This window comes from Triturus cristatus, chromosome 6 (genome assembly GCF_964204655.1).
Source record: "Triturus cristatus chromosome 6, aTriCri1.1, whole genome shotgun sequence".
Taxonomy (NCBI): Eukaryota; Metazoa; Chordata; class Amphibia; order Caudata; family Salamandridae; genus Triturus; species Triturus cristatus.
The window spans coordinates 1,005,336,062-1,005,351,212 of NC_140589.1; the positions used below are offsets into that span (position 1 = coordinate 1,005,336,062).

Below are 15,151 nucleotides of genomic sequence, written 5' to 3' on the forward strand. Positions count from 1 at the left end.
ACTCATCCTCGACAGCTCCACCGGACATCTTCGGAGACGACGCCGAAGCTTCGGGGCAGACACACACCGAACTGGGAGAAGACATCGTCAGCGCTTCCGAGGCCGACGACTCAGACCTGGAGGACGTAACACCAGGACAGCGGGCCGTGAGTACAATGCCCCCTCCCAGCCCCGCACCGAAAACCAAAGAGACTCCGGTTACTCCCTCGCCTGCCGGCCTGGGCAAAACCAAAACCAAAGCCTCGATCACCCCACCTTCGGGCCCGGTGTCGAAGCACTCAAAGTCTCACGGCAGCTCGGGATCGAGCCAGCCGACGCCCGGTGCCGATAAACACCACTCGGCACCGAAGCCTGCAAAATCCAGCTCGACTCCGAAACCACCGGTGCCGAAGCCTGGACACTCGGCGCCGACCAAACACAAACAGAAATCGGTCGGCACCGACGCTCCGGCGCCGAAACAGCATTCGACGCCGAAACACACGGAGACCTCCAAAAAGCATGGCGTACACAGAACATCGAAACCTCCGGTTCCGAAATCGCCGGTGCCGACAAACGACTCGGCGCCATTGGCTCTGTTTACACCAGACCCTTTACAAAAGACTTTGTCCAGAGATCCAAAGACTGGCCTTTTGACTGTGATTACTAAGAAGCGTCGCCTTGAGGCTCCGGCTCCTCCTCCTCCACCCAAAAAGAGGGACTCAGCTACTTCTCCCCTTAGAGTACCCTCCCCACTGCCACCCCCCCTCCCACCACCACCCCCTCCACCTTTACCTCACTACGATCCGGCCCCATCCCCAGATCCGGATGACGGGGACCCGGACAATGACCCAGGGGACACCCCAATGGATTCCACTCCACCAGGGACCCCAGATCCATGGGAGGATTATAATAACCCTGATGTACCCAATGTACCTCAAGACGACCTATACCCATCAAGGCCGTCTCCTCCAGAGGACTCTTTAGGGTTTCACCATTTAGTGCAGAGAGCAGCACACTACCATGGGGTGGACATGCACACTGAACCAGTGGAAGAAGACTTCCTACTGGATACATTTGATTTACAAGATCGTTCCACTGCTATTTTACCCATGCTTAAGGGTGTCACCAAGCACGCTACAGAGGTATTCAAAGACCCTGTCAGAGCCAGAGTACTAAACCCTAGAATAGAGAAGAAGTACAAGGCGGCACCCACAGACCCTGCATACATCAAGGGCCCTGCTCCTCTAGATTCCCTAGTTGTCTCCACAGCTAGAAAGCGGGCTAACTCCCAATCCTCAGGAGATGCCCCACCACCAGACAAGGAATCTAAACTTCTGGACGCGTCTGGTAAACGCACCGCCTACCAGGCTGCAAACATGTGGCGCATTGCAAATACACAAGCACTGCTTGCGCGATATGATAGAGCACACTATGATGAATTAGAGGCTCTTATGCAGCACCTTCCAGAGAAATACAAACGTCAAGCTCATGACCTGATACAGGAGGGCAAACTAATCACAAACACCTCCATTAAGTGTGCCCTCGATGCAGCAGACACTGCTTCTAGAGCCATAAACACCAGTGTCCTGCTTCGCCGCCATGCCTGGCTCAGGATATCAGGGTTCAAGCCTGAGGTCCAGACATCAATACTTAATCACACCTTTGACCAGCAAACACTCTTTGGCCCAAAGGTAGACGAAGCGCTCGAAAAAATGAAGAAAGATACAGACACAGCGAAGTCTATGGGAGCGCTCCAGACCCAAGCCTCTAAGCGTTCCTTTCGACGCTCGTCCTTTCGTGGCACAGGTAGAGGCTCCTCCACCGATAATGCCTCTACCTCCTACAAATCCCCTCCTCAAAATACCTTTTCAAAGGGCAACCAAAGAGGTGGTTACAGAGGCAACAACAATAAGGGCAGGGGCAAAACCAACAATACCCGTTCTGCCACCCCACCCGCACAATGACTCCCCTTCGCTCCCCCCAGACCATTCCACTCCGGTCGGGGGCAGACTACAAGATTTTATCCACGTATGGGAGTCCATAACATCGGACAAATGGGTGACCCAAATCATTCGGTCAGGGTACTGCCTCGAGCTAACATCTACCCCACCCAATATCCCACCAAGGCACCGTCCAATGTCCCAAGAGCATTCCACACTGCTCAAACAAGAGGTACTCTCGCTCCTCCAGAAACACGCCATAGAGCAGGTACCCGGCAATCAACGAAATCTAGGGGTCTACTCCCTATATTTCTTAATCCCAAAGAAAGACGAGACCCTCAGACCCATTCTGGATCTCCGGCCTCTAAATGCCTACATACATTCAGACCACTTTCACATGGTCACCTTACAACAAGTCCTCCCACTCCTCTGCCAGGGAGACTTTCTCACAACACTGGATCTGAAAGACGCGTACTTTCACATTCCAATACACCCCTCTCACAGAAAATACCTCAGGTTCGTGGTGGACGGGCAACATTACCAATTCAAGGTTCTCCCCTTCGGGGTCACCACTGCACCACGGGTGTTTACCAAATGCCTAGCAGTAGTAGCAGCACACCTCAGACGTCAACATATTCACGTCTTCCCTTACTTAGACGACTGGCTCATAAAAGCCGCGTCCTACCACCAATGCGTGCAACATACAAACAGCACCATCCAACTGCTTCATCAGCTAGGCTTCACGGTGAACTACCAAAAGTCCCACCTCATACCATCTCACACAAAGCAATATCTCGGGGCCACCATAGACACCTCAAAAGGTATTGCCTATCCAAACTCAGCCAGAATCACAAGCATTCTAGCCTTACGCAAAATATTCCTTCCTCAACACTCTCTACCAGCAAGAGTGTTTATGAAGCTCATAGGGATGATGGCGTCTTGCATCTTCATAGTGCCCCATGCAAGACTCCACATGCGTCCACTTCAGGAGTGCCTAGCACAACAGTGGAACCAGGCCCAGGGTCAGCTGACGGATCTGGTGTTGGTGGACGGCCGCACACATCACTCTCTGCAGTGGTGGAACACCACAAACCTTTCCAAGGGACGGCCGTTCCTGGACCCGGTTCCCCAAGTGACTCTAACAGCGGACGCATCGCTCTCCGGCTGGGGAGCGCACCTCTTACACCTCACAATGCAAGGTCTATGGACGCCACAGCAAAAATCGCTCCACATCAACCATCTGGAGCTCTTGGCGATCTTTCTAGCCCTAAAATCTTTCCAAAAGCAGATTTCAGGCAAAGCAGTCCTCATTCGCACAGACAACATGACTGCGATGTATTATATACAGAAACAGGGGGGGACACACTCTCCCCAGCTCTCCCGCTTAGCCCAGAGCATATGGAGATGGGCAATTCCCCAAAACATTTTTCTCCTGGCACAACATGTTCCAGGCGTACAAAACACCATAGCAGATCTGCTCAGCAGACAGACTCAACAACTACACGAATGGGAACTGCATCCACAAGTTCTTCACCCATTCTTCCAACAGTGGGGGCATCCTCAAATAGACCTCTTCGCCACCCACGAAAACAAAAAATGCCCAAGCTTCGCCGCCAGATACCCACACCCATTGTCCAAGGGCAATGCGATATGGATGAACTGGTCAGGCAGATTTGCATACGCCTTTCCACCTCTCCCACTAATTCCATTAGTGGTCAGGAAACTACAACAGCACTCCCTCACACTCATTCTGGTAGCTCCGACGTGGGCCAGACAGCCGTGGTACACCACGCTACTACAACTATCAGTGGTACCACATCAAAAACTGCACCTTTCCCCATGCCTCCTAACCCAGAACCATGGAGAAATCAGGCACCCGGACCCAGCTCAGCTCAACCTGGCGATCTGGCTCCTGAAATCTTAGAATTCGGGTACCTTAACCTTCCCCCTGATTGCATGAACATCATCATGGAAGCCAGACGTCCTACCACTAGAGCATGCTATGCCGCAAAGTGGAAAAGATTTGTAATGTACTGCCGTAACAATACAATCAACCCTCTAGATGCATCCATACAACACATCATATGCTATCTGCTCCATCTTCACAGGTGTAACCTGGCGTATTCATCCATACGCCTACACCTAGCAGCGATCGCTGCCTATCTACAAAACAGACAGCATTTGTCACTCTTCAGAGTGCCCGCTATTAAAGCCTTCATGGAAGGCCTTAAACGAGTAATTCCTCCCAGGGCACCACCCTCCCCTGTATGGAATCTAAATTTGGTCCTTACACGACTAATGGGTCCGCCCTTCGAACCAATGCACAAATGTGAGCTACAATTTCTCACCTGGAAAACAGCTTTCCTTGTAGCTATCACTTCCCTTAGAAGGGTTGGTGAAATACAAGCGTTCACCATACAGGAACCTTACATACAAATGCATCACAGCAAGGTCATACTTCGAACTAATCCGAAGTTCCTGCCCAAAGTCATTACCCCCTTCCACCTCAATCAATCAGTGGAATTACCTGTCTTCTTTTCGCAACCCCAATCTGTTGCGGAAAGGGCCTTACACACACTAGATGTGAAAAGAGCGTTGCTATATTACATACAAAGAACGCAACCCTTCAGGAAGACCAAACAGTTGTTCGTTTCCTTTTCTCCACCACATAAAGGCAACCCCATCTCAAAATCAGGGATAGCTAGGTGGATTGTAAAATGCATACAAATTTGCTATCAGAAGGCAAAGAGAACATTATCTGTTCCCCCTAAAGCCCACTCTACAAGAAAGTTAGGGGCTTCTATGGCTTTTCTAGGGAATATACCCTTAGATGACATATGCAAGGCAGCCACATGGTCTACACCGCACACATTCACAAAACACTACTGTGTAGATGTGCATTCCCAGCAGCAAGCTAGGGTGGGCCAGGCTGTACTAAAAACACTCTTTCAAACAGCTGCAACGGATACCGGTGGTCGCCGCTAAGGTTGGGTACTGCTATATAATCTATGCTAAGTGTACAATCTGCAGCTCATATGCCTCGAACGGAATATGCTACTTACCAGTATGCATCTGTTCTTGGCATGTAGAGCTGCAGAGTTGTACACGCCCACCCGCCTCCCCGGCTACCTGTATCCGTTCCAGTCCATCTTATTTAGATACAACACACATGGGTTTCTCACTGTTATTACTACGCTCCATCATTTCCCTGTTGGCGAAAAACAATCTGAGGATGGAGCCGAAGCCCATGCGCAGTACGGACCGAAGGAGGAGTCACCAAACTCGTGACTTCCAAAGACGGTCCAAGAAGAAAAACAAACTGCAAACATCCGGGCCCAACACCAGATGGCGACCTATGCTAAGTGTACAACTCTGCAGCTCTACATGCCAAGAACAGATGCATACTGGTAAGTAGCATATTCCTTTGCAAATAAACCAGTGCAGGCCTCACTTGCTCAAAATGACAGTTCTTAAAAATAGGGCAAATAAATTTCTTACGCTGCAAGATATAAAATTTACAAAAGAAAACCAAATGCAGCGTGTTTTGTTCTGAGGTGTTATCACAGGGACAGGGGCCCAGAGAGCCCTCTTTAAAGAAACCCTTCGGGTAAGCTAAAAGCCAGGGGAGCATGCCATGTTTGAACCTTGTCAACAAAAACAGTTGGAATGGTTTGTTTATATAGGTCAAGTATGCCTGAATCTCTCTGCCAATACTTAACATGACAAATCTCCTGACTGTCGGCTTACCCATTTCCCCGCCTTCCCTCAGCAACATTGCCCTACACACGAACTGGGACTTAAAGGCTTTTATCTCTAGTTTGCTCATCGCGCTTGGTTTGATGAATAAATCGAGGTAGCCAAGCGACTCCAAATTAGATTTGATGTATCGCAACCAAGGGATACACATGGCTTTGTCAAGAGACAAACAATCTTGAATGATAATTTGGTTTGGTTTAGGTTTGGGTTGTGCTGTGCCCAAACTCTCACCCAGCCTAATAATGGGGCATCCATCAATGCACCTATCTCGTCGACAAAGCTGATATCATCCATCAAGACAACATCGATGGCAGTGCTACCCGTGACGACATAGTCGACGGCAATAACATCCCTGAACACACCATCGGCAGTGACAACGTCGACATCGACACCGTTGACGACAGCCTCGTTGACGACGGAGTTTCTACGTCGATGCCTAAGTTCACATTTGCATTGTCAACAACATCATCGACGGGACTGTCAACAATGATAAAAATCACCAAATGAACAAACAAAAACTGCTTTAAGACCTGAATTGACCTCCCCCAGCAAGGCCTCACCTTTGACACCAAATCACTTGTTGGACTTGGAAGGGTCGGACGAAACAGGGCATTTGGGTCAGTGCATAGCCCATCAGAGCTCCAGGTGAAGCTCCAGGTGGAAGATGATCATAATGAGGAGGAACATTACTATTGTCAATATTATGTCCCTCCCAAGAGGTATTAGGAACATTACCCATACCATCCTCTTCTTCAGTCCAGATATGACGAAGTGCAAATGCCCAAATTGCTAGTCCTAGATTTGCAGGCCATGCTGCAGGATTATAGAAGATGATTTTCTGACCCTTCACAGGAGCAGCCAGTAGCACCACCTCAGCCTGCTTCTGCTATGCCTACTTATGTTCCTTTGCCTATAGCTCCCATGATGATACCTGCCTCGAACATAGCGGCACCACCAAAAGAGGAACACACGTCTTCAGAAGACGAAAGGGAGGAAGGTGAAATCCCTGAGCCCCAACATCCACGTATGAATGGGATGATTACCTTGTCCCTACTCAGTGACCTCCACCAGCACACCCTTCAGACTCCCTTAGAGGACATCGGGGGCTTTCATAACCTAATGGACCAGGCGGCAACACAATTTCATCTCCCCAACTCATTTAAGGAGTCTGACTGCTTTCTTTATGATTTCAAAGAGTAAGCAAGGAAATCTGTGAAAGCCATCCCCATCATGGACTATATTTGGGAGGAGAGGATTAAGATAATGGAGAATCCGGCTACAGTAGTGGCAGTACCACCTAGCTTAGAACAAAAGTACACAGATACAGAGGATTCCCTTGCTTGCCTCACGAGTCATCCCAACCCTGTATCTGTGATCTCACAAGCGTCCCAAAGATGATCCAAAAACCCTTCTGCTCCCTTCTCCTCGCCACCAGACAAAGAAGTCATGCATATTGACAACATAGGGAAGAGATTCTCTCTTATGTTTGCCATCACTGTTCGAGCCTCCAGCTCCCTAGCGATCCTGGATTGCTATGACCAACAAATGTAGTCCGATGTTAGCAACCTAGTCGACTTAGTGCCTGAGGACAGAAAGGCAGAAGCAAAAAAGAGCACCTCCTTGGAGATTATAGATTATGCAATGGACATAGCCTCAACAGGTTTCCTCCAATTAGCCAGAGCAGCGGTCTTAAGACATCAGAGATAGCTTAAATCTACATCCTTTAGGCCAGAAGTACAATCAAAGATATTGAACATGGCCTACGAAATAGAAACTTTGTTCCTAAAACATGTAGGTGACGCATTACTGGCGATAAAGATGGACACTAACACCACTAGGTCTCTAGGCACCTTTCATTTCAATTAGTTGCTCTTTCCGGGGCTAGAGGGAGAGGTTTCTCTACCTATAGAGGGGTTTATCAATGATCTCAACAATACCAACCCTTTAAATCACACTATATAGACCAGCCTATCAACATCAGGGGTACCGTCAACCAGCCTCAGCAGCCTATATTAAACAAGGCCTGCGCCAGAAGGAACCCCCCCAGGGTCGAGATGCAGTTCATAAACAGTGACCTAAACCAGGTTCCGGCTACATCTACTCCTTCCCTTCATGTGGGTGCAAATAGTTCCAACTACCACCCTCAAAGCAGAGAGATAACGTCAGACAAATGGATATTAGATTTAGTAAACTATGGATATACTCTGGAGATACTCTGGAGTTTGTGCTGGGACCACCAAGCAATCCTCCAAAGGGCTCACCCTCCTCGTCTTTACTTACTCAGGGAAGAAACCCTAGCAATATTGGCCAATGGTGCAATAGAAAAGGTCCCTTGTTCTCAGAAGCGCAGGGGATTCCACTGTGTTTTCCTTGTACGAATGTAAACAGGGAAATGGAAACCTATCTTAGACCTCAGGAAACTAAAGAAATTCCTAAGCAAACAATCTTTCTGCATGATTACTCTCTCCAAAATCCTACACCTGCTAAAAAAACGGCGATTACATGACCTCTCTAGATTTGCAAGATGCGTATTTCCATACATATCAAGCATCGCAAATATCTCCGCTTCCCCATAGCCGGTACCCATTACCAGTTCAGAGTCCTCCTATTTTGCCTCAAGTCAGCTCCTCTGATATTCACTAAATGTCTCGCCCTGGTAGCAGCCACACTCAGAAAACAAGGTCATCAGATATTCTCCTACCTATACGAATGGCTGCTAAAAGCATCAACATCGCAGCAAGCTGCGAAAGCTACCAAGGCGTGCCTCTCCAGTTTTGTTGACTGGGTCTTACGATGAATTATTCAAAATCTTTGACTACTCAAAGTCAAATAATAAGGTTTTTGGGAGCCAACCTGAATACAAAAACAAGGCCTATGTATTTCAAGACGTGCAACGAAGGTTGGCAAACCTAGCTCCAAAGATTTTCAAAAGAACGCAGTGTCTGGGCGGCTGTACAAGTCTCTACTGGGCATGATCTCTTTCGCAATAAACCTTGTCCTGCTGGCACGACTGAAGATATGGCCACTGCAAGAATAGCTCCGGATGCTAGAAATGTTAGCATGGTGGTCTCAAATATCTAATCTCTCTCAAGGCCTCACACTCCTGACTTCAGTACCAGATTTCGCCATCATGACCGATGCCTCCTAGGAGGGCTGGGGCAGCCACTTGCATTTCCTTTAATTTTGAGGAAAATAGTCAACACTTTAAAAATAAATGCACATCAATAGCCTGGAACTGAAAGTGATATCTCTTACTCTACAAACCTTTCCACCAAGAATAGTAGGAGCCTCCATGCTGGTCCATACAGACAATATGACCAGCATGTATTACATCAACAAGCAAGGGTGTACAAGGTCACTAACTCTATCTCAGAACGCTCAAAACCTTTGGAACTAGCTCACAGTCCACAAAATATCTCCGAAGGCTGAGCACATGTCAAAAGTGAACAACACCTTAGCAGACACCCTCAGCAGAACCAGAGACAGTTGCCACGAGTTGGAACTGATTCAACTGGAGCTGGATATAATATTCTCATGGTGGGAAAACCCAGCATTGGATCTCTTTGCGACAGACCAGAACGCCAAATGCCAGTTGATACCTTCTCCCAGAATCGTGGAGGGGGGGGAATGCTCTGTCAATTAGATCCTCCGGGATTTATGCATATGCTTTTCCCCCTTACCCTCTCATACCGAGGATTCTAAACAAGATGAAAATGTAGCACTGTCATCTTATTCTAATTGCCCCCAAATGGCCCAGGCAGCATTGTTTTACAGAGCTCCTGCTACTGTCTGAGTCCAATCCTATCTGCTTACCGAAGATTCAAACACTCTTGACAAGGAACAACGGCCAGATCCTACACCTGGAACCAGCCTCTCTCTAATTGCACGCTTGGCTCCTGAATTTGAGTCTCGAGAATTAGATATCTCTCAGGATTGTAAAGAAATTGTATCCAATGCAAGAGTGGAAGCTACAAATAAATCATATCAATTAAAATGGAAATGATTCTTTTCAAGGTGTCAACAATCTAATCTGCATTAATTGGAAGCATCACCTGAACAGATTCTACCCTACCTACTGTCGCTAGTCAGATCAGGATTGGTTCATGAGTCTATGAATTTTCACCTAGCTGCCATTTCAAGGTACAGACTCACCTAACATTCTCTCTCTCTGTTCTACAAGAATAGTCAAACAGTTCATTAAGGGGTTGTTCTGAGCTTTTCCCCCTGTATGAGCTCCTCTCCAATAATGGTCTCTTAATGTGGTTCCCCTGCAGCTTATGAAGCCTCCATTCGAGACTATACACACGGCAGATCTGAAATTTCTCACATGGAAAGTCGATTTGCTGTTGGCTCTTACTTCAACTAGAAGAATCAGGGAAATTCAGGCTTTCACAACACAGGAGCCGTTCTTGATTTTCACTAACAAGTATGTGCTTCTCCGAACAAACCCAAGGTCTATCCCTAAGGTTCCATCGCAAATTCATCTCAACAAACCTATCATACTTCATACGTTTTTCCCAAATCCGGCATCTCCAGCTGAAAGGTCTCTACACACCTTGGACATTAAACGTTGTCTTTAATTCTATATCCATCATACCAAACAACTCTGAAAAACTGATCAGCTGTTTACATGTGACTCACCCTCCTCCCCTGAGAGACTTCCCTCATAGCTCAGGATTATTTATTCCCACTTGTGCTAAAAAATCTGAGAGACACAGCCTCTGTTGAGACTGTTCTAGATGGTGCTGCCACCTCATGGGTTAGAGTTTGTTTGCTCCTTTGTTAAAAAGGACAAATATAGGCTATTAAACGGACTTTGTATTGCCATTATAGCATATGATACTGCTGCATACTGCTTTACTATGGTACCGGGGAACTCCCACTTTGACGATGGGGAATTCAAGCATGTGAATCTATGAAAGATGCCAATATTGGAGCAAGGGGTAGCAGTTAGCAGTTACAGGTAAGTAACTTATTTTCTTCTGCAGTGTTGGTTTTAGGGAAAAAGGGGTGTTGTGGCATAGCGTACAGTGGGATAGTGTACAGTGAAAACTCACAAGAAGTGCTGTAAAAGTGGGTAGAGTAACCACAATTTTTTTTGTCCCATCACATATGAGGCGGCCAGGCATCCCCTCCCCCACAGGCCGGCACTGGGCATGAATGTGGCACCCTCAAAACCCACTTCCAAAACACTGTGGACTTGTGAGGTATCAGAAAGACTGCTCTGCTGTCCCTGCTGTATGAAGAACCTTAGGGAAGACTGGACCTGCTTGCCTTGAACCCAGAACCCAGAAGTGACTCCAAGGTCCAGTTCTCCAGTTTGTGCTATTGGGACACAACAAGCTTCCATAAGTGTCTCTCCCTTCAGCTGACCAGTACCAACTGGACTTGCCCTGATCACTGCCGCTGGCCTATGTTGGAGTGATTCCTAACCCCCAAGTGGTGTCCCCCTGGTCCTGAACCCTTGGCTGCTATCAGAGCGTACTCTTTGTGTCTACACTGCAAAATCTGGGACTTATAAACTTTTTGCCAACCTTCTGCCTAGAGAACCCTTTGAGACTGGGGTGTTCATCGAAACCATAGCTGTTGAACCCTCCAATCGGCCAGAACTTGCTGGTTTGCTCCAGTGAAAGAGATCGGATGTCCAGAAAAGTTTTTAAGTCTGAACATAGAGGGCTTCATAGGGAACCACACCAAGCTACAACCCCTCAACATCAAGGCCTTCTTGGGCACAGACTTCGAACTTCACCCGCTCGGAGCTTTGTTTCCTTCACTGACAATCACACAGGGGCACTGCTCTTCAGCAACCCGCCACCATCGAACCCCATTCAGATCCAACTCCCCCACTGACGACTCTTTGTCTCCCTAAAAGTTTCTGAGTTGGAACGTAAATTTTTCACCAGGATGAACCTGGTCTCTGTATCCAACTTGGTGATTCATTGCAGTCAAGCTTAACTTTTGAGAGTGACCCGGTCTAGTGTGACCAGATAACCGTGGTTGGCGCTTTGTACTGTTTGGCGCTCTTTTTAGTTCAAACTTAAAAAATTCATATCTGTGGTTTTACATATTGGAATTTTGTTTTGGGGGTAAATGTATTCATTAAAATGCACTCTATTTTTCTAAATTAGTTTGGGGTTTTTCTTGTGTTGTGTTTTTACTTCATTACTTTTTGAGTACTGCATAAATACTTTACATATTGATTCTAACTGACTGACTTCCATGTGCCAAGGTACAGAGGATTAAGCACTTGTTTATTTAGTGACTTTTGTGGTTCATCCTGACGAGAATTTTGATTATTTTTGAGGTGGTTTCTCACTTCCCTCAGTGAATACTTCTCTTTCGTACAGATAATATACTTATTTACCAGGCGTAGAAAGCCACTTTTAAATACAATTAACATGGAAAACCAGAAAAGAACTCCTAAAATACATTCTATCGTAGAGTGAGATGTCAGCACACGAAAAAACGTATGCATTATGCCCTAAATATCACACAATTGAACTAAGTAACAACATATACTATGAATGATCAACTGACAAGTACACAAGTATCAATTCACTTCTTATCTCACACCATCTACTTACTGTTTCCTGCAAACCCTGACACACTCGACAACACAATAAAATTCTCTTCTTCATATGTCATGTCTGGTTCTCACACATGGTGGTGAGGGCGGAAATTTAGGTTAGGTTATAACTATTTTGTGCTGATTTACCTTCTTTTGAGGTTTGTGATGCAGGAGGTATTGGCCTCCACCGACTGCTGCAATCTGTAACTAAGAGATTCAGGAATAATAATTAACCAGCATTGTTGCTTCTTGGTTCCTGCCTTCTGCTTCTTGTCACTGTTTATACCTCAAAATATTTGTTGTTTTGGCCTAGTGGATAATGTGTTTTACATTACATATGGGGCAAGGTTTTGAATTGGCTTCCAATGCACAGCAACATATTTTAAGCGGGGTAAAGGCCATATTGAAATCTGATTTCCGTTGCAGTGGTGTCCGTTTAAGGAGTATGGTTTAGTTCTTATTTGTGTAAACAATACCACTGCTGAATAGAGAATAGATTGATTCAGTGCAATATCAAACAGGTGCTCATTTCACAGGCATTATTTTATGATTCTTTTCCATTGATAAGAATTCTATTAAGAATAAAAGTAAATCACGTCTACTTACAGCAAAATCTTTGTGAATCGGTTCCTTAATCTTTTGACGAATATGTTTCTATAGTAAAAGTGGATTATTTTTCAAAATGAAACAAGTGCAAATAGATTTCGTCTAAGAGGTAGATTTACATTTTGGCAGATGTTAGACATTCACCAAAAAGCGGGCAATGTAATGTCCCACCTGTCTTATTTGAGTGCAGAGACATCAGTGCACTCGGGGAAGATGAAAGGGACATCCGCCACTCTCTGACAGATGTCTCATATCTGCAAAATTTTAAATCTGTCCTTATGTCAATAGAAAGTGACTAGAAGGTTTATCTTAATAACATATTCACTTTAAAAGCATGGATAAAAATACATCAATCTAAGAAAACTGCTTAGGAGCAAACAGGACTTGGGTACATTTAGTCCTGTTGCTGCCCAGTTGTAATGCTCTGTTTTTGAAAATATATTCCGATATTATGTTAGGGAGTGCTGCGGAATCGTAAAAAGAGCAATTACGTATTTTTGTATTATTGTCTTACACCAGTTTTTCTTTTTTCTTTCCCAGGTCCAAAGACGGTGGCTCAGATTCCTCCCATTCTGAGGCCGAACGAGGCCGACAACCGCCTTCATTCTTCTTCCGGGTACTAAGAGCGGCCTTACCACTCCAACTATTGCTGCTGCTGTTGATTGGTCTTGCCTGCCTCGTACCAATGACTGAGGAGGATTACAGCTGCACTTTGTCCAATAACTTTGCCCGATCCTTCCACCCCATGCTCCGATATACCAATGGTCCACCTCCCATATGACGACACAGAAGCTTAGGAACACGTCAGCGAGGGGACCTTTGCAACTGTTAGCGAACTCTTTGTGGCAACTTTGCCTATTTGCTTGAACTTGTGTGTCCATTTTATAACTCTGGCAGCTAATGAGAAGAAAAATGAAGTGTTTGGCCATACCACAGTGTATTATGCTCAACGAAAGTGCTCCCAGAAGTTGTTAAGAATAACAAACACTGGAGAGGTGCTACCAAGCAGCATGGCCTATCAGTTGTCAAATTTTTAGGAACCCTCTTGTCCTACCCAATGTTACTTCCATTTCCTGGTACTATGCATAGCCAAGGACAATATAAGTGGCTAAATCTTGTTGTTTAATCTGACGAGATGTTGGCCTTTCCTCACTGAGTACACTATCAGTATTTTAAAGAGAGTCTGCAAACCAGCGCTAACGATCTTTTAGAAGCTTGTAATATAAAATTTTAAAGAGCTTATATGCCGATTATTTTTTTACTCTCCCCCGCGCTCTTCCAGCCTTCTCTTCATGATTTTAATGTGTGTGCATGGTCTCCTAATCTCTGCTTTGAATGCACATGCTGTAAATTTAAATGGCACTTTTCTAAGGTCAAGGAACTGGACTGATTAATTAAAATCGTGGATGACTTTGTGAGAAAATATTGAACGTCGAATGAAAAAAGGAACATATTATTTATGTCTGTACAGTTTGCTATGCCAACTTTTGTTTGTAATGATTTATTTGCATATATTATAGATTATATGAAACAGAAATGTGTTTCCAGTGCTTTTATTTCACACATAAGTGTTTTTTTGAAAATTATAAAATTGCATAGAAAATGTATGCATGAACAGTTGCGAAATGACTTTAAGCATCTAGTGCTGACTTAATGTAAGCATGCAGGAAAACACATAAAGCTGTGCCTCATTTTCTCGAAAATATATTCCTGTAGGAGCCCGTTTTTGCCGCACTTGTGTCCACAGGGGGTGCAGGACCACATCCCTCAGCATTCCTTGCGGCTTCCACGCCACTGACTCTGCCGTCAACGTGCTAGGAAGCGCACAAAAGCAGCTTGGGGCCCACAACGCTGGAGCCCGTTTTTGCCGCACTTGTGCCCACAGGCGGTGCAGGACCACATCCCCCAGCATTCCTTGCAGCTTCCACACCGCTGACTCTGCTGTCAATGCGCCAAGAGGCGCACAAATGCAGCTTGGGGTCCGCAGTGCGGGAGCACGTTTTTGCCACACTTGTGCCCACAAGAGGTGCAGGACCACATCCCCCAGCATTCCTTGTGGCTTCCACACCGCTGACTCTGCCGTCAACACGCCAAGAAGCGCACAAAAGTAGCTTTGGGCCCGCAGCGCATCCACACCCGGATGAAGCTGTGCTGGGCCACCCCCTGACATCTGCCCTTGGAGGATCAGCTCCCAGAAATTGGGGACTGGAGCAAGACACAACATACTGCACCTTTGCATTGTGCTGTTATCTGTTGTTACAAGCATAGCGGGACATTAAGATACCAGACTCCTGTTTGTTCC

At 46.1% G+C, this 15,151-nt stretch overlaps 1 protein-coding gene across 2 annotated transcripts in view; it reads left to right on the forward strand.

Moving 5' to 3' along the window:
* SYNE1 (spectrin repeat containing nuclear envelope protein 1) overlaps positions 1-14,386 on the forward strand; it is a 1,959,630-nt gene extending 1,945,244 nt beyond the window's left edge. For both annotated transcript variants that reach the window (XM_085611789.1, XM_085611790.1), the window contains one exon: positions 13,390-14,386. In XM_085611789.1, the coding sequence (XP_085467915.1) occupies positions 13,390-13,630 (241 nt within the window). In that variant the 3' untranslated portion in view covers positions 13,631-14,386. The remainder of the gene's footprint in view (positions 1-13,389) is intronic.
* The last annotated feature ends 765 nt before the right edge of the window (positions 14,387-15,151 follow it).